Source organism: Silurus meridionalis, chromosome 26, assembly GCF_014805685.1.
Source record: "Silurus meridionalis isolate SWU-2019-XX chromosome 26, ASM1480568v1, whole genome shotgun sequence".
In the NCBI taxonomy this organism is placed as follows: domain Eukaryota; kingdom Metazoa; phylum Chordata; class Actinopteri; order Siluriformes; family Siluridae; genus Silurus; species Silurus meridionalis.
In genome coordinates this window covers 6,348,792-6,362,728 of record NC_060909.1, presented here as the reverse complement: position 1 = coordinate 6,362,728, position 13,937 = coordinate 6,348,792, and the positions used below count along the sequence as shown (strand labels likewise).

Here is a 13,937-nt window from a genome sequence, read left to right as displayed (position 1 = left end):
TTGCTGTTTTTCCTTGTTCTTACATTCGGATCAATCGACATCGTTTTCTTTAATCGTGCTTCTCAGTTCTGACCAAGACAAAAGATCATCCTGTGGTATAATGTTAATGACTGTAATGCTCTTAAAGAGGCATTAAGGAAACCGCTATAATTTATATATGTGGTCTTGATTATTTTTATTTTTTTGGTCCTCAATTTTCCTCTTACACCTTGTAGTGAGCGCTGTGTAAATGAGGCATTAAACACTACAGGAAGTGCTGTAAGAAAAAGAGGCAGGGAATGTACTGAGGCAGGGTAGAACCACAACTAGAGGTGTCCCAATACTTTTGTCCATATAGAGTATAAACTGACAATTAGGTCTGAACAGAGAGCAGTTTATATATATATATATATATATATATATATATACACACACACACACACACACACACACACACACACACACACACACACACCGTATTTTTCGGACTATAAGCCGCTACCCCCGTTTTTCCCACGTTTTGAACCCCGCGGCTTAAACAACGAAGCGGCTAATTTATGGATTTTTCCTGGGTTTTTCTTGGTTTCACAAACTTCAAGCCAAAAAACTGAGCCCCATAACATTAGACCAATGAAATTTTCGAACGGAAACGAAAAAATGCACCTCACCTGTGTTCTGAGCTGCACGGCATCGGGAGAAAAAACTTTCACCGGTGGTGTTTTTTAAACGCACGACGATGCCAAAAGATAAACTCCTGAGAGAAATAGTTGTGAAAGGAAGGAGGAAGACAGTGAACAATGACTTTCTTGGTAGGCTACTGTTTAGATACAAGCCGTTGTAGCGTGTTGAGTCTGGGTGAAGGGAGAGCTCGCTAACTCCAGTTGCAAATGAAATCATATAAGCACAGACAGGTTTCCAAAACTCGTGCTTTTTTATTTTTCTTGGCAACAGCGTTATGGGTTAGTCAAAGAAACTTAGAAATGAGCATCAGAAAATAATAAGGACATATTCCTCGGTCTTGCACACATGCAGTAATAGCGGAAAAATGCGGCGGCAGGCTGTTCCCAAAATACCGCTCTGCTCTTAAAGGAGCCACAACATATTTCACCCGTTACACCGTGTTACAGGCACCGTCTTTCATTAAAGCCTGTGTAAATTCATTAGTTTCAGTGTAAACAGTTCAGTTTGCAGCTTATGTTCAAAATAAAAATCTTTGTCAAATTCAGTGGGTGCGGCTTATATATGCGCTTTATAGTCCGGAAATTACGGTGTGTGTGTATATATATATATATATATATATATATATATATATATATATATATATATATATATATATATATATATGTACAGAAGTGTAAAATGTAATAAACGATTTCAATAGAAAATTTGAACAAAATGATAACGTGTCTAACGAGAAGTAACAACTTGCAGCTTTCCGGCAGAACACACACAACCACACTATTGGTCGGAAAATTAGGCTTTGCTTGTTTTATTTACTGATGCAAACCGTTTAACTGCTCAATCATTTATTTTCCACATGATTTCTCTTTACAGCGCTCAGTTCCAACAAGAAGTCTGATTAGACTCCAATCTCCTGTATCTGCTCAGGCAGTTTAAACAACAACAGTTATTTGTTTATCACAAGTAGATTTCGTGCTCGGAAAGAAAACAACCGCAATTGGGCAAATCCTGGGCTGGAAATTGAGAGGTTAATATCCTAGAATTCCTGGAACATTCATTTAGTGTATGCAGGAGAAAAATAAGAGCTCATCATGAAACCCAAGGAAGCATCCAGATGTTCTTGAGCCTCTAAAGTTGACATACAGAGTAGATTTTTTTTATTTTTTATGATGACAGATTGCTAAACAATTTGGTGTGAAGTGAGGAAAAAAAAAAAAAAAAAAAGTAAAATAAAAAAGGGAAAAAAAAAAAGAAATGCCACTTCTACAGTAATGCAATATGCACTAATTTGAATGGCTTGGATCGCATTTCAATAGTTCCTCTCAGGCTTAAACACACTCCCACACAAAGCGGCATGCTTCAGCCCATCATCACGGTCAAGAGCAGGTTGTGAAAACACTCGTGCTCCTGCACTCTTCACACAGGAACCCGCTCGGTCTGTCCGTTGTGTGTAAAATTAAAAAGGAAATGAGCCGATTATTTGTATGGGCGAGTGACAGACTAAGAGCCAAGCATATGTCCATCAAACCTTGTGTTCCCCCAACCCCCAGAGCCACCATATTTCCATTTCCAATTACATCATCGAACAAATGAGGCCAAAGGAACAGACAATTGAGAAGTTAGTTAACTGTCCAAGTTTAATATTGGTTTTAATTTACAAACATCTCCCCACATTTCTCTGGGTGCTCTCCAGGACTCGACAGATTCGAACATTTGGCATTGTCTGTCAAACCACCGTCTGCAATGTCCAAAAATGCATCGTCCGTGGCTGCTGCGGCGTACCTTCAAAATGTCCAAACCGAACCAGCCAAGCTTTTAAAAAAGGTCCTCGTTTAACACCGTGTCCACCCTGATGTGGGCTGTTAATTGGCAACCCAGAGTCTGCTTACAAAAAAAAAAAAAAAAAAAAAAAGACAAATCCACCTTTTAAAAAAAGTAGGTCCTAAACTACGGTTTCTCAAGCATCGAGGACATGAGGACAAAGAAAACCCATCACAAGTATACCAGGACAAGGAAATATAGATATGTACATATAATCATATATATTTATAAAATGTTTTTATTACTCCATATATACACTTTTCACAAGTCGTCCAGGGAGCGGGAGGCTAAAAATGAAGCACTGCTTCATGTTGCATCACAGATCGGTTGCTTTTTCGTTCAAACGAAGAAGAAATTAAAGGACTAATGACTGAAAAAACAGCCGCACACACACACACAGATCCGAAGAATCTCATGACTAGACCCAACACAAAAGCCAACATGACGTGTACTTCTTTAGTGTCGTCAGTTTGCGGTCCTCAGATTTTAGTCCAAAAGGTCCTGTAGTAGACAAGTCCAGTATCACAAAAAAAGGAATAAAAAACAAAACAAAAACAAACAAAAAAAATAATCACGTTAATTCCCAGTTGGCAATTATTACCCCGGTAAGGTTTCAGATCTTGTGGGTCTTTGGAGAGAAGGGACGGGATCGCACAAGTTCCACTGTTAATGAGCCTAAAAAAAAAAGCTCTGGTCACAAGTCCTTGGATTTTAGTGGATCACTCCTTAATCTAGTAAATGACTTCATACACTGTGGCCTTCTTATCCCCAGATCCTGTCACGATGTATTTGTCGTCAGCAGAGATGTCACAGCTCAGGACAGACGAGGATTCCTTTGACTGTTAAGAGAAATAGAAAGGAAAAAAAATTGTTAAGAAATAAAAATATAATAAAATAAATCAACAATTGAGGTGTCAATCATAAATCACACAAATCCCGAAGAGTTTTACTCCTATAATGCTACAGCAAATTTAGAGAAATGTACTTTTCTTTCAGGATTATTAAAACTAATTTTATATATATATATATATATATATATATATATATATATATATATATATATATATATATATATATATATATATATAAATAAAAATAGCTGTTTAACTATAGATTATGTAGATCGTGTTCTTTAACATCCGCTTAACCAGTTCAGTCCCTATAATCATTCATTACAACTGCTGTTAAAAATTCATTCCCACAAAATAAACTAAAGCCCTGGGCCTGAAAATAGTTACAGCTTTACCTCTGAAACTCTTTACCCTAAAGTGCCGACACTGCAGACAAACAAGACCCAGACATCTCGTAAAAATCAACAACTCGCTCGTGTTTTGGATCCATTCATGTAACCGCACAAGACCCCGAGAATTCGCTGTTACTATCGAATCCGAGTGGTACCATTGTTACTATAGAAACAATAACATGAACTACAGTGCAAATATAAAGCTGTGATTTGTTGGCAATACTGTCAGAGCTGCTGTTAATCAACACCTTCTGACTAATGAAATTCGCTAAATTCAACAGCGCAGTGGTATAAACGCTATAAATAACGAGAACAATAACATCTCTCTACGCGCTTGTTTCTCAAATAAAGACGCTTTCATTCCTGAGAACTGCGGTTTGAACCTCTCCGAATAGCTAAGAAAGTTCTTTAACCTGCAGCTCCTCACACATCACCACCTACACTCTTCCTAGTCGTCGAGTTAAAAGCTTCGAAATTACCATCTCGGACTGCACGGCTTCGGCTAAAGAACACATCAATCTCGGTCCCATCGGGGCCACGCTGCGATGCGAATGAGAGCAGGTGGGTTATTGAGTCACGTACCTGAAAAATGCTGGCGCCGTACGGCGTCCTCCAGGCGTTCAGCAGATTGTCCTTCCCTGTGCTCACAAACCATTTACCTTCAGAGCGGAAAACATCAAGAGTTAGTGCGGGAGGGGAGAACGAGCACACACGCTCTCTCTACACTGAAAGGAAACACTCAGATGGCCAAGGACAGGAGCAAGGTGATAAAGGCATTTCAATTCAAAGCCCGTGCTTCTATGTGCGAATAGCGTAGCAGAGTGGCTTTGTGCATGCAAAGAAGACAATCAAAGGAAAAAAACAAGAAAAAAAAAAAAAAGCTGCAATAGGGAACAATCAAGATGCTTTACCGCAGTAGGCGAATTTGAGCGAGAGCACGCAGCTCTCGTGAAGGTGTAGCTGGTATTTGTCGGGTTTGGTGTGGTGGAGAACCTCCACGTTGCTGCTTTCCATCCCTACAGCCAACCACTCACCGGTCGGACAGTAGCCCAGAGAGAAGATCTGCAAAAGACATGGCAGAAGTGGTTATTCTCTCTCTCACACACACACACACACACACACACACACACACACACACACACACACACACACACACACACACACACACACACACACACACACACACACACACACACACACACACACACACACACACACACACACACACACACACACACACACTAGCAGGGCATACATACAATCACACTAAGGGGACACTTTTCTGGCCACAAGCTTCAGAATCATCTCGAACAATACAAACTGATTACAGTAACTAAATGAGAATCTTCTGTCAGCTCAGATGGTCAAAGAGCTTCTTCATGAAAGAAAGCAATTATTGCAGAAACGGCTGCTCTTTTTGAATACGAGAAGTCTGGCTTTGAAGCTACATGTTATGGAACCTACAAAGTGTGGCTTAGCAGCTTACAGCCAGTCTTGATGATTAATTAACTGATCCTTTCAGTATATATGAATAGGTGGTATACATGCACACACACACACACACACACACACACACACACACACACACACACACACACACACACACATATACATAAATAAATAAAATGCATATATTATATATATATATATATAGGTGTTATATAGAATGCTTGTATATATAGGTGTTTATTTGAGTTACCTGTGAGGTGAAGTCATGCTGCTGGAGCTGACGTCCTTCTCTCAGGTCCCAGGAGCGGACAGTGTTGTCCAGGCCACCAGTCCACAGCTTAGTGCCGTCGTGAGAGATGTCTATACAGCTTGCGCCATCTGTGTGACCCTGGAACTGCCTGCAGGACCAGCAGCAAAACAAAATGTTTACTCACATTGTCAGCACTTTGTAAACTGAGCCACACACACCAGCATAATACACAAGGTTTCCAGTGAAACTGAGGCTGATGCGATGCATAAATCAGTGTTAAGATACATATGAAGCAGCTACCGGTGCGATGCGATGCAGTTTCGATGCAGTGTGATTCGATTTCGAATCAACACAATGCGATTCAACAGACAAAATAGGATGCTATGCGATTCAATATGGTACAGATTTAATTATCTTTCATTTCTTTGATTCAGATAGACAGCAAATTATACATTTACTTAAGTGCCTTCAGACTACTAATGCATGGCCTTTTCACAAATATGCCTTTGTAGTGCAAAAAAAAAAAAAAAAAACCCAGACGTTCTATTCCTGTTAAATCTCCAGGAAGACGCAGCTCTACCTCTGCCATGTTAATCTATATTCTGTGTGACTCTCAGGACACGCCTCGGCAGCAATGGCACTGAAGGAACGTGCTTGAAAAAAAAGGGGAAATCATTCTAAAATATTAGTCAGAAATTATTGGTCACTTAAGTAAAGCGCATCTACTAATAATGATAAAAAATTATTTATATATTAATGCAAATATGTTTAAAACCGTGCATCGTGATAAGAATGCCCATTCGATGCACACTTTAAATCGATGAATCACATTATTAACTTTTATGATGATTCACTGAAGCGAATCTGTGAATCTTACCATCTATAATACGCATAATACACTCGACACAAAACCAACTGCTGTGCTCACCTAACAAGGGTCTGGTTGTGTAGGTCCCACACGGCAATATTTCCGTCGCTGCAGCAGGAAAAGCAGACCTTGGCATCGGGGCTGATGGCCAGAGCGTAGCAAGCCGGGGCTGATGAGGTCAGTTCGGCCTTGATGCGCGGTGTCTGAGAGGCCAAGTCCCAAATGGTCAGAGTGCTGGCCTCGCCACCCACGATCAGTGTGCGGCCGTCTGGGAGCAGCTTACAGGAGCGAATGTAATTATCTCTGTTCTAAAGACGGCGAGATTCAGTCGGAGAAAGAGAGAAAAAGAAAGAAAAAAAAACGAGAGAGAGAACGAGTGTGTGAGAACAATGCGAGTCAAAAAGTGCTAGTTTATAAAAGGAGTGATTGTTCGAGTACCCTAAGGAAATTTCGTCTCGAATATTCTGAGAACACCATGTAATCTAATGTAATTTTCCCCGCCCAGTCTTTTGTAATGCGTCTCCTTCTCGACTCCCTGTAATAATCGCTGCTTGGGAGGAAGTGAAAACAAAATGCCACGGTTTCGAGCGAGCAAGCAGCCTTTTCTTTTCCCACAGCCTTTTCCCTTTCAGTGTGGCGATTATGAAGGTTATTGGAGAAGGAGAAAAGGCTGATAAGAGCTTGCAGCTGAGTGCATGCGTGTGTGTGTGTATCAGTGGAGGGGGAGATGTATCTTTTAAAAGGTTTCTAGTCGGAGTTCCAGAGAGGATGCAGCACATTTTCAGATTAACAACAGACGCCTGAATCGCTCGCTAGGCCAGATCGATAACCGGGAGCTTTCAGACAAATTAAATCACTTTATGATAGCCACTGAACAGCTCATCACATCCACTCCATCCTTTCATCCTCCACCCACCACCCCACCCCCTTCTTCTGCTGCGAAGGAACACGTTTGCATGCCAGAAAACGTTATCTATCGAAAAATAATAGCCAATTACATTTATGAAGCATATTGCAATATTCATTTTGAAAGACCCCCCTCTCAAGAATCAATTTTACAACATTAAAAAGAGAGAAAATGAATAGGTATAAAACAGATCGTTGTCGATAAAGCTGTCTGGTCCTACATTAAAATCTCAGCAAGGAGTATAAACTACTGAAAAAGATCCCAGTCTTGAGGGCTACAGTGTAAGCACCCTGCAAAATTGATGATAAAAAAAAAAAACTCAAAAAAAAAACTCAAAAAAAAACCCCTCAAAATCAATACAAAAATAAAATACACTACTAGGTTTAATTGACAGCTTGTGGTTCAAACCAGTGGCACAGAAGGGAAATACTGGCACTGTTCAGCTCGACAGGTACACATTAATGGTTAGGGTTTACAAATGAGATATTACAAGTGTGTCCACTGGTTTGCATAGTTTTGCTAAAAACTACATTGGTGGGACAAGAAGCCGCCAGCAGCCTTTTTGACAACTGTGTATCATTGTGACTAAGAACAGCATTCCGAAACTTTACACACACACACACACACACACACACACACACACACACATGGAGCTTAACCCAAAGCCCCAGGTCTTTACCAGGCAGTCCAGTTGGGAAACGGGGCTCTTGCTGCCAGGCTGGCTGATGTCCCAGATCTTGACACATCCCTTGCCACCAGTGTAAACGTGGCGTGTGGGGTTGCTGATGGTGACGGCGCAGACCACCTCGCCGTGGCTCAGAGTGTTAATCTGGCGTGCGTGCCGTGGGATGCCTGGGCCGATCAGCGCATCTGGAGGAAAAGGGACGGGCTGCATCTGACCATCTGCACTGACGTGGAACGAGTACGCTCTGTTTGGAACAGAAAAGCAAGTCAGATAAAAGGAAAAATCTAACAACACTGTGTTCAATCATACAGGAATCGTCTGGTTAATATAAATTATAACCAAAAAAAAAAAAAAACCTGCACAATTTTTCCCCCATTCATCCCTAAATGCAGCAACCAAAGTCGTACACTTTTGAGACACAGAACGATCGTAGGATGAAGCAGCACAGTGTTTCATTCTGGTGGCAGGGTTTCTGCAGGTTTCACAAAGTCAAATGACTTTTTAAGAGCATTAAAAATGAAATTTAAGACCTATATCACGACATCAAAAACACAAATAGGTTCTTAGCGACTCGCCTTAAACAAGCCCCAAATTCTTTCTTTTACAAGCCAAGTGTCACTAAAGTTGCACTTCCGTTTTACGTCTGGGATATGATCCAAAAGAGATTTGGGCCAATTACAGAAAAATGATTAGCTGCTGCATGTTGTTTTCAGTCATAATAAAAATACCACGGAAAGAAACAAAACAAAAAACCCTCTCTAAAGTGTTACATGAGCATTTCAATTTGCATTACATGGAACTTGGAAAATTAAGACATGTTTAAAATGATCTGAGTGAATTTAAGACTTAAGACCTAAAATTTAGATTTTTAAGACTCTGCGGAAACCCTGGGTGGCCATCTTGTTTTTTTTTAACATAATATAACAAATGATATAATGAATGTTTTGCATCAAGTGATCATGTTTGTGACAGCAGCACTTCTCACTAGGCCCCGCCTCCCAATGTTCCAAGGTGAGTCCAGAGGTTGGGGGCAGACGTTGTGCTAATTTAGTGACCTGCAAAAACCCATTTACATATGCTTAACAAAACGTAAAAAAAAAAAAAAAACGAGGCACTCACGGTTTTCCGCCGGAGATTGACGTCAGGCTGGCTGGGAGACCTGGAGCCCGCATGTGAGGATGTGGATCGAATCCAGGCTGCGAAAACAAACATGTGCGCGACTGAATACCGCGGCGCTGCATACCAGAGTTTGTATCTCCACTCGAACCCTCTTCTCTTCGCCACGGAAAAGACTTGTAAAAACATGCAGCCAGCACTTTTCTGCCCTAAGCCCGTCACACCCAGTACAAAAGATCAAGTCAAGCAGCACGCATGCAAAGGTGATATTTAAAGAGATTATGTGACCTGGGAAATGAAGGTGGTGACGGAAGGGAAAGAAAGAAGGGAGAAATCTCACCATGGACGGTCTGCCGTAGGCTGCTACTGTGGCTGCTGCGCTCATCTGAGGGGAGATGAGGCCATAGACGCCCGCACTGGAGAGAGAGCCGTTCATCTCTGGGTGATGACCCATCATCGCAAACGGCGTGGTGTAGGACAGGGGAGGCCGCAGTGCAGGAGCTGCGCACACATTTTAATGCAGTCATTTGGTTTGCCAGAATCTAATAAGGCAAATTTGCATAACAAAGTTTTACTGAAGCATAAAGCAGCACATCAGACACTGTCTGGGCTGTGAATTTCTGAAACAAATCTCCAATACAAACACACCCAGGCAAACATATGGAAACATTATGTATGTGCATGGGTGTCTTCTCCAAGTGTGCTCTTACCCAACACCTCCATGCCAAGAGGTTTGGGCCCTGGGATGGGCCTGAGTCCTGGCGTACTGCTGGTTCCTGGGGTGGGGGCGTCGTTGCGCGGGGTGGGAGTGTTGGACTTCAGGCCGGGCGTCGAGGATTTATCGTTCTGAACAAATCGGAAACCGAGAATTACAAAGCAGCTAAGCTGAAAACTGCGAAAGCACAAATCCAGAGACGATCACAGAGCTTGCTCGTGCTAATCCAATCAAATCCTGGCATCTTATTATAATCTGGATTAAATCAAGGCTCCTGCACCGTCCAAACAGGGAAAAAAGGAGGAAAAGCCGCTTTATCTTTGCACTCTCTTTTAATCTATTTTAATCTCAACTGGTTTATATGCAGAGGGACAGAACAAGGCGTCACTGCAATAACAGAGATAGAGAAGGGGCAGATGCTCAGCTCTTACATGAGCGTGATCCTTGGCTTTGGAAGATGGTGTGCTCCCAGATGAAGCCACAGAGGCTGGACTGTTTGGGGCGTCTTTCTTCAGCACACGGGCCTTGTCCAAGCCGTTCTCTGGGGGAGAGTGAGAGGGGCTACCCCTTGGAGTGGGTGGGTCCTGCATAGAGAAAGCACAGAAATTTAGAGCTTGACCAGCATGGAGAATTATCTTCGCATTTTACTAATTACGTCACTTGAGGAAAACTCGGCAGCTCTTTAATCATTTAGTGTGTCCAGCTCCCTCAACTCCAAATCCAAATTAGAAATATTAATATAGACATATTTAAATATGTTTCAGCCTGTGCTCGTAGTTAGTGACCATAACATGGTTAGTGATGTTCAAGATTTGGATCATGATTTGGGAAAATATATGCAATCGAACTGAACATGCAATATAATAATTAGTGCAAGTTACCTCGTTGGACACGTCAACCACCAGGTCATCGCTCTTGTCACCGTCACTGTCCTATACCAGAACAAAGCATTGCTGTTAATCAAAGAGTTAAAACAGAAAGAACGTGCACAAGCGTGCAAAATCACAAGTGTCCATTATATTATATTATGTAATTAAAAGTAATTACACACATAGTAAATAATTCAGGATAAATTTATAAATGTCCATCCTTTTTTGATTTATGGAAAGCCCAGAATTTTGAAAGTGCTGACAGCTGTATGGGTGCATGCTTACATATCTTAAGTTGTCCTTTTCCTCCATTTTACGTTTCTTTGGGTCCAAGCTGTAGTCAGACGAGGCCCTGTGTTTCTCGCTGGTCCTCAGGCTGTCAGACGGTGACACGGAGTTATTCTGCAGGGGCAAATGTGGAGAAATTGGTGAGAAACCATTTAATTATATTTCTGGCATTTGGCAGACAGACACACTTTACAACTAAGAATTTGAGGATTAAGGGTCCTGGCTTCAGGACCCGGCAGTGGGATTTAAAAACTAATGACCTTCTGATCCAATAAAATTATTATAAACTAAATGACTGGAATTTCAAAGAAATATGTACTAAAACCGAGAAGTATGAAGATATAATATCAAATCTGTAATAAAACGCGAGCAAATGCGAGGTTTGGAGAGCGCGAGGACTACGACGCTACATTAATGCATGCTGACGTTTAAATCCTTTTACATAGAAAAAGTTGGGCTTTTTATTTAATTCACAAATGAAACGCCATCAAATATTTTGTTAACCAGTTCTAAATGTTTTTAAAATATAAAGCATTCAGCACAGATAATTCAATATAAAGCATAGCCGCCATTCCTGTGCATATACATTGTGACCACTCAGATAAAAAATTCTAGGGTTTAAAAATAATCCACCTTTTCCTCGTTAATACACTATTTACTACTGCTGTATACTATAATCATTTCACTATATTGCCCAAACCTATGCAGCATAAATTATAGTAAAGACTGTAGAATACTCAGTCCTAGTGTGAAAATAAATATAATAAAGTAGTTCAATGTTCCTCAGAGGCTATAAGAACATCTAAACCTTAATAAAGACCCCACAGAGAACCTCTCTGGACCAAAGTAGGTAAAACCTGGATGGACGGACAAGAACTCGAAATAACCCGAACACATACTTGCAGCCACTGGGATATGTGTGTGTGTGTGTGTGTGTGTGTGTGTGTGTGTAAATCCAGCCCTTGTCGAAAGTAAACACTGCTGGAGCAGAGGGTTAAGCTCCACGCAGTGATGCATCGAAGCCGGACTGGCAGCCAGAGAGCTGCTCACGGGCGTCCAGGCCCAGTGAAGCAAAACAGCCAGGACAGCTGAACAAACTCAGGGCTGGGTCGAGGGGCACTACGCTTCAAATGCTCTGCGCAGCCCCACCAGTACGCCGACCGGACAGCGAAAGCAAAAGCGAAGTGATCCTGACAGCACGGATATGGTGGCATGATGGGATTGAGAAAAGGGAGGAAGCGACGGAGCGAAACGTAAACAAGCTGACCAGAATCAACAGCCTCCCACCATGAGAGTTAACCAGCCAGAGGACAGCTTGTTTTCCTCTCTTCCTCTATCCTTTAGCCAAACACAAGCCAACAGTTAACCTCTCTCTCTACATTTAGCAGGGCTGAACAGAGACACAGCAGGAGAGGGAGAGAGAGAGAGAGAGAGAGAGAGAGAGAGAGAGTGTGTGAGTGTGTCTTCGTTCATCTTACCCAGGCTGCTTGGCCTTCTGCCAAGACCACTCACTCGCTTTATTGCTCTTGGTGGGTTTCCACCGCACACCCAAAAAAAAAAAAAAAAGAAAAACAGGAAAGGAGAGAGAAAGACAAAGTGGGCATACAGGAGGAGGGAACTGAATGAGGTACTTAGAGACTGGCGCTATATATATATATATATATATATATATATATATATATATATATATATATATATATATATATATATATATATATATATATATATATAAACAAACATTTCATATACACACACACACACACACACACACACACACACACACACACACACACACACACACACACACACACACACGTTTGTGGCATAGAAATGGCATTAAGTCAGAAAGGCTTAGTAAAGAATCAAAAGTATAAGATGAGAAGAGAAAAGAAAGGACATAAAACAACAAGCAAAAGGGGAATTGGCAGCTTTATTGGCTGGGCACCGAGTGCCACTGGCTGTGGGCATGCCTGAGCAGGATGGCGTCCTCCCCAAACCAGAGAGAAAGACTGCCAGGGCAGACATGCCAAGCCCAGGCTCTCACTAGGCCCTATTCATCCAGAAAGAGCGGGTGAGAATAAGAGATGAAAAGGAGGATGTGGTCAGGCTATGGGAAGTGTCCTCCAGACAGAAAGAATTCTCCTCTTGCCTGGAGATGAAACAAAGAGATGCCAGGCGCTGGTGCCAGGCAAATCCTGTGGCCGGGGCCATGCCACAGCGCACCTCAATGCAGCCTTTGTCCAGGGTAGAAGCCTAAACTTCTTGTCTCAATCTCATCTTAATCCAAAAATAATAAATAAATCTAGACGTCGCAGACAACATAACGCGACAGGGTGGAGGATCCGCAAGCAAGTGTGTGCATGTGTGCGTGTGTGTGTGTGTGTGTATATATATATATATATATATATATGCTGCCCCACAGCAGGTTTAATTGGCTGCCCTTTTAAGGCCGGCTTAACATCACTCAATAAGGGAAGCTCAGACGGCCTATCAGATGATCCGTGACAACAGGAAGGCCAGGCAGGCGCAGAGCGGAATGGCCACCGCGGCGCTAAGTGCTAATCAGCAACAGGCTCTGATTTCTGCAGACATGACTGCATCCATTCAAGCTGCTTGCCAATTACACGCACGCACGCACGCCCGCCCAATCGCTCATAGCCAGCTTACTGGACAAAGAGAATACAAGTGGGCATTTGATACAGAACAGAACAGAGGGATCAGACAATAAAGGGAAAGATGAAGCTGCCTCGGGGCCTGCAAACCTTCACCGGCTGATGAGACGGAAAATAAATGAAGCCTGAACGAAAGCGAGATCGTCCTGAGAGCCGAGAGACACCGGGGCGGAGAGAAGCTAGAACGCGGGGGTAAGGGGGGGAAGGGGGGGGTTTACAGCAGAAGACAAATCCTTTAAGACACGGAGTCAAAGTCTTTTTTAATTGTGATGAAATTATAGAGCTGCTAATCCCTGGCCTGTGCCGTCGCTCATTTTTTACCTGGATTAAAGGCGGCGCAGGATTAAACCTCGACTCCATTTCCTTTTCATTACTTTATTTAAAAAGGGCTTAA

General features: G+C 42.1%; 1 protein-coding gene across 13 annotated transcripts in view; it reads right to left on the bottom strand.

The window, feature by feature from the left end:
- Positions 1-2,279: 2,279 nt before the first annotated feature.
- Positions 2,280-13,937, bottom strand: part of tle3b (TLE family member 3, transcriptional corepressor b) — a 32,981-nt gene continuing 21,323 nt past the window's right edge. For 8 of the 13 annotated variants that reach the window (XM_046840207.1, XM_046840208.1, XM_046840210.1 and 5 more), the window contains 12 exons: positions 10,869-10,985; positions 10,596-10,646; positions 10,146-10,298; positions 9,710-9,845; positions 9,340-9,500; positions 9,003-9,208; positions 7,878-8,127; positions 6,352-6,599; positions 5,424-5,571; positions 4,636-4,786; positions 4,307-4,383; positions 2,280-3,320 (listed from right to left, as the gene is read on the bottom strand). In XM_046840207.1, coding sequence (XP_046696163.1) covers positions 3,213-3,320; positions 4,307-4,383; positions 4,636-4,786; positions 5,424-5,571; positions 6,352-6,599; positions 7,878-8,127; positions 9,003-9,208; positions 9,340-9,500; positions 9,710-9,845; positions 10,146-10,298; positions 10,596-10,646; positions 10,869-10,985 — 1,806 coding nt within the window. In that variant the 3' untranslated portion in view covers positions 2,280-3,212. The remainder of the gene's footprint in view (positions 3,321-4,306; positions 4,384-4,635; positions 4,787-5,423; positions 5,572-6,351; positions 6,600-7,877; positions 8,128-9,002; positions 9,209-9,339; positions 9,501-9,709; positions 9,846-10,145; positions 10,299-10,595; positions 10,647-10,868; positions 10,986-13,937) is intronic. The other 5 variants (XM_046840215.1, XM_046840216.1, XM_046840220.1 and 2 more) reach the window with 1 other exon arrangement.